At 41.7% G+C, this 16,464-nt stretch overlaps 1 protein-coding gene and 1 non-coding gene across 2 annotated transcripts; one reads left to right on the top strand and one right to left on the bottom strand.

Moving 5' to 3' along the window:
* Positions 1–315: 315 nt before the first annotated feature.
* LOC139149725 (cytochrome P450 2D15-like) lies at positions 316–11,111 on the bottom strand. The gene is made up of 3 exons (XM_070721660.1): positions 10,281–11,111; positions 4,001–4,966; positions 316–3,756 (listed from the first exon to the last, which is right to left on the bottom strand). Exons 1-3 carry the CDS (start codon positions 10,642–10,644, stop codon positions 3,557–3,559), a joined length of 1,530 nt encoding a protein of 509 aa, XP_070577761.1. The 5' UTR covers positions 10,645–11,111; the 3' UTR covers positions 316–3,556.
* A 3,912-nt stretch (positions 11,112–15,023) lies between these two features.
* Trnae-uuc (transfer RNA glutamic acid (anticodon UUC)) lies at positions 15,024–15,095 on the top strand. Its single transcript has one exon. It is a non-coding gene; the product is annotated as a tRNA-Glu (tRNA).
* The last annotated feature ends 1,369 nt before the right edge of the window (positions 15,096–16,464 follow it).

Genomic DNA, 16,464 nt, shown 5'->3' with positions numbered 1-16,464 from the left:
ATGGGTAAATCGGCTGACTAGGAGCATTTTGCTATGAATAGCTGTGTGCATTCTGTCCTCCAAGTCACCCCTTTAATCACTCATGTCCTTTTCCTCACACACAGGTGTGCAAACTTGACGAGGCATAACCACTTTTTTTTAATGCAAATTCTTCGGCAGGAAAATTTGATCAAGCTCTGTTGCATCCCAGGAGAGCTCTCCGGATGGTTAGTTGGTTAAAAAAGTCACGTAGGGTGACCGTATGTCTGGAGGCTGTTTGTAGCCATCACGTAGCAACATCCCTCTCGACATAACAAGTGAATATGACCAGAAATTTCAGTAAATCTGAAAACTTTTATTAACTGTTTGTGTTGATATATACATCAGTTAAATTATTTCATGAAAAAATAAATAGAATAAATTATAAATACAATATTCATGGAAATGTAAATATTTCTTTGTGTACAATTGATGCCAGCAATATCAATATATTGAAATTATGTAATTATGAAATCGTGATATTTTTAGTTGCATGGCAGGATAACATCTTATATATAGACTGGTATAAGTGAGGGACTTAATGATCGTAAGCACCGGAAATTGTATGTAATTTAAGTTATTACGAAGTTGGCTTATCATTTTAACAGTGCTAATGTAGAAATTGTACGTCATGGGAAACAAAATTCTCTAGCTCCTAGTAATGCTGTCTCACAAATTGCTTTCAGTGTTGTATCATATATACTCATTCAAAGGCTGTACATTCTATGTCTACACAAGTTTGCGATGTGGATCTTCAAATTATCAAATACGATTTCCTGCTTCGAAGACTGGTTAAAAATTACGACGGTTCTGGCATAAGAGTTCTGTTTTGACACCCAGACCTTTCAGATAATGGGGCTCAACGGTAAAAGCAATGTTTTTAATGGCGTAAATGCGTCAGCGGAAGTTGCTTATCCTATCAGGCGACCTGCATTTCTATCAAAATTTTCCATACATGCGTGGTTTATTCATGATCGAAAGCTATTCTGAATGGCTTCATTGAGCCATAATACTCGGATAGGGGCGCATTCTGATTTAGGGTGACAGAAGTTATTTTTGGCCTTGTATCAACACACATGCGGCACGACCAGAATGTTTGAAATAGTGCCCACACCGCTCTCAGTGCTGCTGAACCAGTGCATCACATGATTCGAAACGCACATGCTATACTACCAGCGCCTCCGTAACTCCCGCTAATGCTTTCCGCCAACACGTAAACACTTCCGTCACGATGTTTTCAATGGTATTTTTTTTAACTCCCATCACAGCTAAATTTAGAACAAATTATTTGGTTACTATGAAAGTGCTACACCAACACATTTTCAAAAACTTCCTGATTAAACCGGTAATTATGGCAGACATCATTGCCAGATATAGAACAAAATAAATTACATTATTTATGCCTTGCGCATTGTTACATTCCAGAAATATATCATAGGTGGTATTTTAAGCACTGGTCGAATGTATTTATCGCTCATGTTTTTCCTGTTAGAAACTCATCAGTAGCCAGACGTCATCATGTTGTAGTTGTAAACAACCGCGTTTCTTTGGAAACTTTCCCAATATACACAAGTACTACATTGTTGTGACCTAGTTCCTGGCACAGCAGCACTTTTATCTGTTTTTCATCACTTTTTGCCGGACCTGCTACCGACCAAGAATTCCTAACATTTGAATTCCGTGAACGCCCATTCGACCGTGCATTATCAATGGCTTACATATTTCCATGACATAGACAAATGTTTGTATCCTTCTCTGAAACCGTTTCAATATGGTTGTGGTTTCTTTTTTTTATTCTCTTCATAAAATGAGCGCCGACATATGACGGTTTGACCTCGAGATATCTGAGACTTCTTTTCTCACTAAACTACGCACGAGGAACCCGTAGTGGCCTTTAAATCACATTTGACCTCTGCCCTAGTTTGTCAGACTACCAACCTACAACACATGTTGTTTTAAGTGTACTCAGGCTCGCCAGTGTTTGGGGCACGAGTGACACTTGTTTGACTTCATAGAACCTGTTAAATGTTTTGTTGTAGATCAAGTGTTCTTTTTCAGTCCGATTATTTCATCATTTTGTTAAGACTGATTATTATAGGGCTGCACTGGCAATTGATGAATGCGCATGGTGATGTACTCCCAATTGTTGTCAATGCTTGAACCAAATTCCTTTGATTTTATAATGCCCATGACACTTTATATTTTTTCTACACATGAAACTGTCCTATAGTCACAACTTTTTGGCTAGTTAGCGGGGGGGGGGGTATTTTTTGCATCTTTGGTGACATGCGAATCAAAAGGTCAGTTGCTGTGTTGGGTTTAGACAAGTGAACCACAAAGACACCACTTCTTTGAGGAAAAATAACAACAAAATAATAATTGAAAGTTTTTTTGACAAACCATATAAAGTAAAAAACCAACTTAACATAGATGCACGCACATCCATGTCTACAAAAACTAACGTAAAAGTTTCAAACTGTTTTCCCGCAAGGAGTCAAGAATGAATGGGAAAATTGGTATTTGTTTTGCCATGAATGACTGTTTTGAACTTTCCTGTGTGTGCCCGTGTAAAAAGGTCTAGTTTGGATTATTTAGGTTTCTGAAAACCCCCACAAACAGCTGCACTCGTCTTCAGTTCAGAATCTTTCTGCCAGACAAAAATGCCTGACCCAGCCTACTGCTCTAAAAAGTGCGTTGAACTTTTTGAAATGAAACAGGATGTTGGAAAACAACATGCTGTGCTAAATCAGTAATTGCATTGTTGTTCATTACATTGCCGTGCAAATATTTAGGTGGGGTGACGCATTTCTCACATTGGACATGGCGCTAAACGAGAAGAAATGGGCGTACATCAACTAGATTTAGTGTTAGAAGTTCTATCAGATAAGTGTGATACATGACTTTAAAAAAACTGGCCTGGAATCCTGATTTCTTTTGAGTGTTCAGTAGAACTTTGTCGAAGATCGACTTAATAAAATTGAAATATACCAGACATTGGTTTGAAAGTGATCTGCACGTTCTGAGAAAACACCAGAAACGGTATGCCCAGCTTGGAAGCCATCCCAACATTTTGGCAATTTTGAACAGGGCTTTTTTATGCTTGGCACTTATTCACATATGTAAATTATTTGCCGACTTTTCTACTCACAGCTAAATCACCTGCATTGAAAGTGTGCTTAAAACATATGAACGAAATGTTCGTGCTTCGGGAAAAGTTATTAAATAAATAATCACCAAAGTTCAATACCTAAAAGTATGTTAATTGATAGAAGTTTCGTAAAGAACTATTTCCTGTATTTACAAAAGCGATTAGTTCTGATAAGATAGCTATATAGGCCTCTATGATTCAGGACAATTTGGTAAATTGTCCTGACTTGGTAAATGTTTTGGTAATGGACCATGGGCAATAACAATAAACTTTTGTATTCAGATATGGCTACCTGACTGATATGAAAGTCGGAAATATTTCAGTTTGACTGTAAGTATAAATAGATAATAAATAGTTAAATCTCGATGAAAATATTTCAAATGGCGGCGACTAATGCGCTGGAATGTCTCCACTCCGCGGGACGGCAACGACTTTGTACGGATGCGGCACCAGACTTATCCCGAACACCTTCTCCAGAGTAGGCTGTGGACTGCCCGGGGGGTTTTGGAATGAGAACCGCTGGAGGAGTCCCGTGAAGAAGAGAAAGAGTTCTGACGTCGCCAGCTCTTCGCCTGGACACCGTCTTCGACCTGGAACAAAGCAATATGACTTTTTAGGGATACTTCAAACCAGAATTGAAGCTGTTTCCGATGCAGAAACGTCGACTAGTTGATGATAATTTGACACAAGTTCATGTGGGATGAGCAGTGTTAGTCTCCAGATTTTCGTGTTTCTGTTCTTTTAAAATACCACCCCTTTTGTTGAAGCCAACTGGGTTTTAATAGATAAAAACGCAATAAATAGCGCATAAAATTAATGATATTGTAAACTCACCTGCGGAGAATGCCAGTAGAGCGGGATTCTGTTTTACACGTCCGTTCTCATTTAGAAACCTGCCAGGGTCGAATTTGTCCGGCTCTGGAAACTGGGTCTCGTCCACGTGTACTGAGTAGAGATTGACGAACACTGTCGTGTCTTTTGGTATTACGTGGTCGTACAGCTGCACATCGTCGAGAGTTTTGTGGGGAAAGGTGAGGGCTGTGATGTTGGCCATCCGCTGGATCTCGAGCATCGCCGCTTCAGTGTAAGGTAGGTGTGGTTTGTCGGCGAGCGACGGGAGGCGATCGGCCCCAACTACTGCGTCAATCTCGTCCTGGACCTTCTTCTGGATGTCGGGGAATGCGATCATGTAGAGGAGGCCCCAGCGGAGGGTGACGCTCATGGTCTCCGTCCCCGCGAAGAACAGGTCATTCAACAGGTAGAAAAGATACTCTTCGTTGAACGACGTCTCCTTGTTGGTGTCGTTGTTGTTCTGTTTCCTGATCTCATCCATGTAGGCGTCGATGAAGTCCCTCAGGCGGTTGTAGTCGATGGTCTCCCCGTGCTGGCGGATGACACTGTTGACGTACTGGGTCATGATCTCGTTGTTGGTGAACACCTCCTTGACGGGGCCGAAAGGCACGTGCTTCAGGAACGGGAAGAAGTTGACCATCGTCGACGCGGGGCCGATCTCGCAGAACCTGTCGATCAGATGGAGCAAGGTCAGCAGCTGTGGATCACCGTACTCGTAACGGGAGCCGAAAGTCACCGAGCAGACGATGTTGGCGATGCTGACTTGCAAGTACTTGTCAACCTCGAACGGCTGCAGCTTCTTCTCGGAGAAGGCCTTTGTGAGACACTCCATCTCCTTGGTGATGTTTTTCTCCATGGCTGGCCTACCCATGCCGTATTCTTTCAGCGTCTTCAGTGTGAATTTACGCTGTGTCTTCCAAGTGTCGCCATAATCAGCTGTCACAATACCTGAAATATTGAAGGAATAATTTAAACGACATCAAATTATTAATAGGTTCTCATCAGAGGGAATATCATACTGAGGTCTACACGAACTTGTCGAGGTTAGGAAACTATATAGTTAACGATGGGGAAAGTTTGTCGACCCCCAGGTTGATCCAGATCTCGTCGAAGATCACGTTCCTTCGCTCAGGGCATATATTTTTTCTTTATTTGGATGTTTTTTTATTGCAGAGGAGGATATGGAAGTGATCATCGCTACTGTTCGAGGCGCAGGTCTCGAACACGAAACTGCATTGTATTCAAGGATACAATGAATAAAACCAACATGAAAACAGGGGGAAAATAAATGATAAAGGAAGGTTAGAATTTTTGCTATGAGACCACGTTTTCACGAAGCAGGAGGTACAAATGTGAGCATCCGTTGCCAGGTTACGAAAGTTTGGGGTTCTTGAGAACCAGACGACTCGCAAGTTTCATACCATGGCGGGAAAGTGGCAGAGCAGCATTTTGGAAAGTTTACTAGTATCACAGGGAACAGAATAAACCCTAATATTCAGAGAGAAGTGTTCAAAACCACATCATTTGGAATGTGGACGTCTGGACACCAGCAGTCTTTGAGATGCTTAAAAAAGAGAGTAAAAGTTTTGGATCGAAGAATTACAAAATTCAGCGGCTTGAATTTTGAACCGTGCGTGAACGAGGACCACAGCGGGGATGACTCAAGCCGTATAAATAATTCCAAATCACTGAAAGTACACGCGACAGAAATAGAGTCATAAACGCCGAGGAATGAATCAAAGTGACTCGATTTTCGAAACTATGACGGACAACGTGTGTTGCGAAAGCTCCATCGATTAGCTGCCAATATTTAAAACATATCTCTATTCCTCGTATTCTCGATCCGAATGGAATTATGCTTCTTGAGTCATCGCATTTGAGTCATCGATGTGAAAAAAAAACATTTTCTTAGAAATGACATCGTTAAGTCGGCTAAATGGGGAACCGTACACTTTCACTCAATATCAAAAATTGTCCAAAATAAATTTCGTTCATAAATTAATAATAGCGCCTATTAAAGTCGCCACTGCAGAATATGAGTGACGGTCGTAAAAGGCAGTCACGACTCACGGCAAAATGTTACACGCGATTTAATATACGAATATTAAATTTAATGGAAATAGGAATGTGTCTGCGGCTTGAAATAATTCCGATTGAGGCTAACTGTCACGTTTAAAAAAAGACGCGGGAGTCAATTCGCTGAGCAGCCTATTCAGACAAGATGACCTTCACCGAGTGACCCACTTTCTGCATGCTTCGGTGGATCGTTACGCGCGCATGTTCATGTTCCGGGAAAATGTAATTGCCAAGCGATGTTTGAAAGTGCGCATACGTGATGTTGAGCACTGATGATTGCTGTGACTAACTGAGTGCATGAATGAATGACGTAAGTCGCTCCCTGTTTTCCATCATTCGATAAGGATAGGTTTGCTCTTTACGAGAGGGAATGCCGTCACAGATTTCCCAAAGTCGCCTACTTGTTTAGCGATACTTGTTTTATTGTAGTTTATATTGCGATGTCGTTTTTTGTGTTGTTGTGTTTGTTTTGTAAGGAATTTGTTTGTTGGCAATTTGATTTTAGTACTTGTGTGTGTCTCTCTCTCGCATGGTACAGCATGTAGTGTGAGGCTGATCACAGGATTGACACTTGAGAGAGTAAAGCGCGAAAACTTAGAAGACAGTGGCCTTCGGTGTGAATCAAATCCACAAAGCCAGATCTAAGATACCAGCTCATGATATTTCGTGAAGAATTACTACCGTTCCCGCGCCTTAGGGTGGAAAGATTAAATTAACGCTCGAGGCCCTTTCCAAACTTTGTATCCTAGCAACTGTGTCCGCCTCCACGTGTTTAGAATTTGGCGGTATTAGGTAAACTTCTCAAAAGTCGATAGGAAGACAGCACGACCCCCAAGCTATCCTTACTTTAAGTAGGGATAGTTTAGGGGTCGTGCTGTCTAATATTTAATGGTCCATAACACAAGATTTCGCGAAGGAAGCTGCTGGCTGTTCATTTGACTTAGGGACGGAAAATTGTATGTCCCAACACTTGCTTCTAGCTATCATCTGCCAGACGCGTGCCATATGCCGCTAAAACGAAAACTTCCTCCTTCAATAACTCAAGAGACCCACAAAGCTAGGTCCTTTTGCGTCATCATTTCCTATGGACCGGATTCTAGATGATATTCCGGCAAGTTGTCGCACGTGTTGGAGTAATTTTCTGGCCGCTTCCTGTTGTTCGGTGGGATGGTGCCAGCAAGTTCTGTCGGAAGTCTGACATAGACGTAATGTTTGTACCGTGGCATTCGTATCAGTGTTGTATGTCTGGGTGTCTGTCTGTCTGGACATGTATGTATGTATGTATGTATGTATGTATGTATGTATGTATGTATGTATGTATGTATGTATGTATGTATGTATGTATGTATGTATGTATGTATGTATGTATGTAAGTACGTACGTATGTACTTATGAATGTATGTATGTATGTATGTATGTATGTATGTATGTATGTATGTATGTATGTATGTATGTATGTATGTGCACGTATATGCTGCTTTGGTTGGATTCATTTACAAATCGTTCTTTTAGATATTAAAAACTTTCGATGGATATCAGGTGGTGTTCACTCAGAAGAGTTGATTGGTTGCCATTGAGTTACATGGGTAAAAACACCATTGATGCCAAGAAGGATGTAATTTTTTTTTCAAATGAGAACGTGGCGGTGAAGAGCAACTTAACCTATAATGTGCTTCAAGAAAAAAGAGCAAAGAGAGGCGACGCGTACTTTGATACGATAGTCGTAGGATTCTCATCTTGAATTCAGTTTACACGCTTTCCGGTCGTTCCATTTGATCGCTCCGTGCGCGTGTGTGTATACATAAATCCAGTCTTAAAACGGCCATACACAGTAAAAGTGGGACATTTAAGGTGTATACGCGATTTATTCTCGTAGACGTGGAAAATATGATGGGATTTGACACAATATTTCCGCGAAGAACTGACAAGCCGAGGCAGAATGCCTCCGAGGCGGAGAAAAAAGTAACCTCGTGCGTTCCCAACGCACTCCAATACAATTTTAGACATTATTTTGAACCTGTTCCAAAGCGTTACATCATCACCATTCAATTTAACATGTTAAAGTAACCTTGGGGTGCGTGCACGACTCTCCGTAGGTTAACTTTCGAGGGAACAAAACATTGGCTCATTTCTGAGTAAAATAGTTCGCTGCTGCATGCGACCGTGGCTACCGCAGTGAGCGCAGTGATCGCTCCGGCGGCATGCCAGAAGTCGGTTATTAGGTCACTCTCACAACAACGCGTAAAGCCAGACGTCTTCAGAAAATAACTCGATTCCTGGAGAATTCCGAAATCATTTCTGCCGGTCACTCATTCTTTGATCAAGCTGTAATTAAGACTTTCAATGCAGTCGAGTAGGCGTGAACACAGTTTGACGTAGAAACTACTCTCCTCAGTCAACATTCTTTCATTTCGCTGACATTTGTTCACAGTGGAAATTAAAGTCTACCGTGAAAGTGGAAGAAATACCGGTGATATTTAAGTCCATTTAGTCAAATTACCCCGAGTTGACATTACTGATTTGACGGCAGGTAGATTTTTGCCTAACATTCCCTAATTATATTTGCGTTCCTACTGTTTTGTTCCCCACGCGTTGAACTTTCGGAAATGGTCGGTTTCTTGGCATTTCTGTCGTCAGCTTTAACTTCTCATGACGGTATTGGGTGATGGAAGAGTCGAGAATTATCCCGCGTCGTGTCAGGTCAAGCAGTCGTATATCGAGTGCCTCACTGTGTGTGGAGACTTAAAAACTCACAAACGACCGCTCAAACATTTAGTATCATCACATTCTCCTAGATCCATCTCCCCTCAGTCACTCTTACGGTATCTGCGTGCGTGTCACCCTGTCTGCCTACTACGATTCTTGCTTTGCACGCTCACTCACTTTTTATTCACTGCCCCTAACCATCTCCCGGGGGGGGGGGGGCTTTCTACAGATACAGGCCGTTACCCATAATCCCGCAGTGAACATCGTGCATAGTGCCGAAATTTAGCCAAAGTACCATCCTAAGATTTTAAGACTTTGCACGTTTATTTCTGTTAGCTGCTTCTTCGGACTGTTTGAGAGGTGGTTTCATACATATGAGAACAGGTTTATGCAGCAAAATAAATATGAACTACTCGTGCGATGATTTTTACTCACTTCAGAAAGAGCGCTCGACTTGCGACTGGCACACGCGCTTGACCAGTTGAGAAGACTATACCGGCGCGCCGCCGCTTGTTAATCATCTCTATAGAGCGGGAAACAAAGATGACAAGTTCGCGCAAGGTTGTCGAATTTTTCAAATTGTTGAAATTGCAAGTCCACCTAACCCGTTACAACAATGCAGACCCCTTACGCAGCTTTCAGCTGTTGGCTGGGCTAATCGATTTCTCAGCGCAGGGGGCACTCTCTAAATTTTAAAGTAGACTCGGCTTTCGTGAGAACGATATCGGTATTAAACTGTGTCGTCCAACCTGTTCTACAGGACGCGAGACTTTTGTGCCTGTGTATGGAGGAGGGACTTTGGTCTCCGAAATGAGTCTCTTGATGTTACCCGCGAGAACGAACACTGTCGGCGACTTGGCGGCACTCGCTATTGTGAATTATTCAACACTTCACTCCAAACAGGCAAAACGACTACCGAATACTATCGCCTCTTGAAACCCCATGTCTCGCTTTGTCATGTTGTGACTTAACTTGTCTTCAGCGGCGAACATTGAATCTGTTAAGTTGCATGAGTTAGGTTCAATCGGAACCGTAACTTTTGAGTAGCAAAATATCACGAAGACAACTTATTTGTGCCTTTTAAAAAAGCAACATGGATACTCAGAGCCGTCTGTAACGGCGGCGTGGCTTTACGTGTCACTAATTCGATTATGAATTGCAATCCGTTTAATAGCCTCTCCTTTACCCCTAACAACTTTACATTGACTGGTATTAAACGTGTAGCCATAATACAAAGCTCTGTCGCTGTCATTTCTTTGCTTTAATACAAGCTCTTGTGCACCACACGAAGTTTAATTACATTCCTTTACTTCGGAAGATTTTTACTGTTTTAAGGTTATTTAGACAAAAAAAAATATTCTTTCAATCGCCACAGTATTTCTGCCCAGTGAATCGGAAGTACACATCATGTAAATTGTATTACATCAAAAACCCTAAATTAACCCGGAGTACGAGCCAGAAGTAGAAATCGAGTACCAACCTTTGCCCTTTGTGAGTTCTTCTGTCAGTGGCATCTTCGGTCTACCTGCGAACAGCAGGCTCTTCGCAATGAGCGTGTCTTTCACAGCCTTGTAACCATTGAGGACAACAATAGGCTCTGAGCCGATTCTTATGGTGAACACGCTGCCGAATTGCTTCGCCATCTCAACGAACGTCAAATGCGGGTTGGTGCCCAGGCTCAATAGGTTACCGAACACCGGTAGGCCTCTGGGACCCGGTGGCATCTTCTCGTGCCGCTTGCTCCCTCGCTCGGACTCGGAGCGAGAGTGCACGCAGAGGAGAGAGAATAGGAACGTGGTCAGGAATACCAATACGGTCGATAGATCGAAACTAAAACCGTACATCGTGGTGAGCGTTCGAACACAAGAAACAGAGGAAGAAAGTTTTTTTTTCGGTATAGGAACGAAAAACCGACGTTACGTGGGCTAATTAACTTTCAAACTTAGAACTGAAAAGTTTCTTCTACTCCCCGTCTTTGGAGAAAGAAAACAACTTTGAAGTGGAACAATTGTTTTGGCAGTCGTGGGATCGCTAAAGTACAATACATGCAGGTAGATGGCAACTCTCTTTTATAGCCGAAAAATCATACAAAAGCGTGGGTGTCACTGACACATATAACAGTCAGCATGCGCTATTAATATCGGAAATGACCAATCCTTACTCGGTTATCTTCGGACCATTTTCGGCAATCTTCGTCTCCGAATTTCCAAACTGCCTTCAGTACGTGTAGTTCGGCGTACTAGTACTCAATCTTCAAGGCGACAGACTCACAACGTAAGCTGGCCCGTATAGCTGTGGCACTTGCATACATAATGTGGTCGTAAAGAGAAACCGAGAAAAACACAGTAGGAGATATGTATGTTATTTAATCCCACATTTTCTAGTGAGTATAAACACCGTGAAGCTGGTAGATTTTTGACACAAGTTTTCACGCAGAAAATGTATAGCTCGCCGTGCATGTGCACCAACTACGTCCATACACTGACGTAAGTGTCAGGAAACGTTAATGAAAGAACATACTATGTTGGTAAACGAGAAATAAGGGCAGATTTGTCACGCTATCTAAAACTAATTAACACACACGAAAATTAGACCAGATCTGTCACGTTTTCAGTAGGCCGAATTGGTCATTATACACACACATGCTCCCCAACATTCATTCTCGTTTATGAAGACCATCGCGACATCACGACGTTTGCATATTGATCAGAGATAAATTGGGCGAATACATAGTAAGATATACTGGAGAGCGACGACGTAGATGTGTCGATTTTTTTATAGCGTATTTGTTGCGTCTGGCAAATGGGAAAGACCCGTAAACTTTAACGCCGTCGGATTTCGGAACAGCCGATGATGATGAATGTTCGGAGGAAGGATCTCAACTTAATATATTTAATACTTGTCAAATATAGAGTGGAAGTGTCGGGTGTGTTGAAGGTGAAATCGGGTGCAAGGACGAGAAGTTAAGTCTTCTCAAAGGCCAAAGAGTCATCACACTTCGAAGCATCGGATATATTCGCAGTTTGTTCAGCAGTGAAAAGTGGTATACACTGGGATCTCCATAGCCCTTGAATGAACATGAGTTTAACTGACGCCCCCATGCGCCGGAAGCCAAACATCCCGGAACGGGCTTTAGACCAGTATACCGCTCGCCGTCAAATTTACAACAGGTTGTTTAAAGTAAACGATAACGTTGTCTTTGTGAGAAGCCGCAAGAAGCTGCTTGTGTCAAGGCCTCCCTATCTGAACAAATCTTGCGGTAAATTTTGTAAGTAGCGATTTAGGAGCGCCAGTGTTTACTTTCGTCTGGTGGGAAACGATGTAGGTGATCTTGTTCAAATGACAGCAAAATGTAGGTATTTGCAAAGTAATGAAGTATTTATCTTTTCCACCCAAAAAGTAAGACGGATCAAACAATACCAGGACATGAAAGGCGCGGAAACGTTTGTGGTGTTCTATTCAATTTTCTGTTCCGGAACGCGGTAGAGGACTGAAGGCTCATGCGATAGCGCCCCCATCATTCAGCTCTCACACAGTTACCAGGTGCAGTTGGTGAATTCGGCTCGCCGACATCGCGACACGGTACACTTAATAATGAATAGACCGGACAAGAAGGAGTTTTCAGGTAATATGTTAATCCTTGCACTGACATTTTAATAAATCGTGTCGAATTATCTTGCCCCGTAGTAGGCCTTTTGAAGTTTCAACCTACGCTTGTCCCTTGGCGCGCTGAAGGGAAGAGAAACGATTTATTTCTTTGATATACCGGCCACGAATGACGTAGAGACAGTTTTCAAGGCAACATCAAAAGTCCAAATCTGTGAAATCCAGACCGGTGATACACTTAATTTGTACGTTCCAGAAGTAGAGGGAACAGTTATTATTGTAAGTTGGAAGTTGTTGAAGCTTGTCTGATTCTCCTGTGGTAAAATTTCAAGCTAGCGCCCCCACAGACAGATCAGCACCAGCAGGCGATGAATAATACGTAAATACAGGGTTTTCGTTTGTGAGATCCAATCGCATGACAGCAGTGGTGACTCTCTTACACAAGATATCAGATGTGCCGCGTTGATCCAGATAGAGGACAGTAAGACTTCCGCTTCCGCAACACCATCGCCCTGCTAAAGCAAACTGCCTAAACCGATGGTTAATCGGAAGCGATTCAGTTCCGCAGCATCAACACCTTTATCAACATGAGGAACTCATCCGAAATAAATTTCCGCTCATATTCATCTGTATACAGCACAGTGTTTACTCTGTGGTCAAGCCGATTGGTTGACTTGCCGAAAAAACATGCATGAACAATTTGAAAAATATCGTTATGACGCTGCGTACCGGCAGGGATCAGTGGGGTGCGGGCCGATGATACACCGACTATACCATGAATGACGTCAAAATGTCACATCTCGTTAAGTGCTTGATCATCCCTTCAAAGACTCGCGGACAATTAATTTGTCGCGCACAGTCTCGCAGAATTAGTAAGTTCAGAAAATTGACGCGTTACAACTCCATTATTAACTAGCTTTTTGAATGCACGCTGTCTATATGGCATTATTTTACCGCGCAATATTTTATAACGACAGGCAATCAAACTCCCGTCGCTTCTAAAAATAGCAGTGTATCAATCAAAACGTTCAAATTGGTAATAACACGGAAACAGACAATTAAATACCGACGTTCACTGAGAAATATTGCGGGGGACCGCAAATTTTTATGATATGACGGCTCTGAGACTTTGATTGCCAAAATTCAGGGGCGCCGCGAATTAAAACTGTCAACTTAGCGTCGTCTTTCACCTGTACAGATGAGAGAGAGAGAGAGAGAGAGAGAGAGAGAGAGAGAGAGAGAGAGAGAGAGAGATTGAATTCATCATCACGATCCGTAGAAACAAAGAGAAAGAAATAAGCCTTGTTCCTTCAGATGTGGTGGTCCAACATGGGTTACCGTAGATTTACAGTAAGCTCGCACCGACAACAATAATATAGTCCACACTGATGTATATAAATATCCCATTCTCTCATTTTGCTCTGTTCATGCAGAATAGAATTAATACGCCTGTAAATTTATTGCATCAGCCTCTCCTACAGTATTTTTGCAAATTATGTGGCGTTTGTTGGTCTTTCCTCCTGTATTTCACAAAAAATTGATGTTTTCCTTGAAAGTCCTGAAGCGTTTGTTGGTCTTTCCTCCTATATTTCACCCCAAAAAAATTGATGTTTTCCTTGAAAGTCATGAAGCACAAAGAATATATCTTTGATTCGCATCCCTCCAGCATATCTGCATAGGAGGCTTATCTGCTCTTGTTTGTTATTTATTCTGCTCCGTCAGGGTGACAAGCATTGAAAAGACTGTACGCAGTATCGTCCTGCAAAGTTTGGTTATAGCAGTTATAGGTTTGGTTATAGAGAAAGAAATTACCTAAATTTACCAATGTTTGAAATGCAAAATGGCCGCCATCTCTGTGTTAACTTTATGGGGAGAAATAATATTTTCCATTTACGAAAAACTAAGACGGTGAAAATGTTTCTTACACCAAGAGCTTTAAAATGAGCCCCCACAAGTGGTAGACCAGAAAAGATTGACAGTCAGACACGAGCCGTGGAGGGACCGTGATACACACGAATAAAAGTAACAATGGCTGATTGAAAGAAATCGTAACTAGGGCACTTTTTAATATCATCCGGTATCTCCTTTTGTGTGTTTGTCATCCTTCGCTGCTGGTCAAGGTGCGAAACATCAAATACGACCGAAACCATATGATCTTGAAATATCTTTCGGCAACTGCCCCCTCCCTTCCGGCGCTGTCTGCCCCAGTCTCCGTCCGCGTCCTATGACTGATGACAAGAACAGAAAGCGGGCTGTGAGTCAAAGATCAGATCATTAGCGTAATTAAAACCGAATCTCGAATTTTTCATTACCTACAATGCTTCATCAATGATCAAGATTACAGAAACACGATTAACAGGATCAGCCTAAAGCTTACAAGCCGTTAAGCCTAACTGGAAAGTTTAGGCTAAAGCAATTAGTTATTTTGTATAATTGGTAAGTTATTACGAAAGTTAGTTAAATAATTGCTCTGATTTTGTTACTACCATCGCCCTTTGATTAGAGTTATTTTATATGTAGTCCCATAATCAACAAATTCTAATTAATCGCGATGTCAGTGCGATTTCATTAGTGTACTAACTATATATTTGCTAATCTGACCATCAAATATCAGTTATCCCTAGTGGTCTAGTGGCTAGGATATGTGGCTTTCACCCACAAGGCCCGGGTTCGATTCCCGGCTAGGGAATTTAGATTTTTTGCTTACCTTTTCTTTTTCTTAACATAATCTGTGCTTTTCATGGTTTAAATTTAAAAAATGTACTTTTTTACCTTTTCTTCTTCTTCTTAACTAATCTGTGCTTTTCATGGTATAAAATTTTAAAAAAATGCATTTTTAACCAAGATCAATTGTGATAAATACATATGTACATGTACATATGTACATCTTGTCGAAGAGGGTATTTTTCAAGGTAGCCCAGGTAAGTCTTAATTATTTCTGCAGCTACAGAAAGTCTTTTGTTAGTCCCCACGGACACCGTCCGGGGGGACTTATAGGTTTGGTCATGTCCGTGCGTCCGTCCGTGCGTCCGTGTGTGCGTCCGTCCGTCCGTTCATCCAGATATCTCAGAGACGCCTGGAGCGATTTCGTTCAAACTTGGTACAAGGATAGTAACCTACCTCATACAGATGCACGTCGATTTGTTTCACAATGCGATCAAATTTGGCCGTGTTAGAGGACTTTTTAGTTTTCACCTCCATTGACTCCCATGTATAAGGCAGTCTCCATAGACTCCCATGTATAAGGCAGTCCATAGACTCCCATGTATAAGGCAGTCCATAGACTCCCATGTATAAGGCAGTCCATAGACACCCATGTATAAGGCAGTCCATAGACTCCCATGTATAAGGCCAAGAAAAATAAAAATTTAGTTTCTCATCGTATTCATATTGCAAAAAGGATGCAGTGACACAGTTTTTAGTGCCCACAGATAAAGTCCAGGGGCTTATAGATTGGGTCATGTCCGTCCGTGAGTCCATCCGTTCACACAGATATCTCAGACACTTTGACAAAATGTCACGTGACCTTGGTGACCTTTGACCTTGAATATACATATTTGTCCGTAACTCAGTAACCACAAGTGCTAAACCTTTCGTATATGGTATGATGGGACACCCTATGACGCCACATATTGTACCTCACATTAATTATGCACTTATCTAATTTTGAGCAAGCCAATAGACTTAGAGGTCTGATTTTTGGTATATATGGATAACTTAGCACTACAATTTTTTGACAAAGTGTCATGTGACCTTGGTGACCTTTGACCTCAAATATATATATTTGTCCATAACTCAGTAACCACAAGTGCTACACCCTTCATATTTGGTATGATGGGACACCTTATGACGCCACATATTGTACCTCATTAATTATGTGCATATCTAATTTTGAGTGAGCCAATAGAGCCAGAGGTCTGATTTTTGGTATGTAGGGAAAACTTAGCAATACAAGTTTTTTTACATGTCACGTGACCTCAATGACCTTTGACCTCAAATATACATATTTATGCAATAACTCAGTAACCACAAGTGCTACACTCTTCATATTTGGTATG

This window comes from Ptychodera flava, chromosome 14 (assembly GCF_041260155.1).
Source record: "Ptychodera flava strain L36383 chromosome 14, AS_Pfla_20210202, whole genome shotgun sequence".
Taxonomy (NCBI): domain Eukaryota; kingdom Metazoa; phylum Hemichordata; class Enteropneusta; family Ptychoderidae; genus Ptychodera; species Ptychodera flava.
Note: the sequence above shows the minus strand (reverse complement) of the source record. Positions and strands in the feature narration are given on the sequence as shown.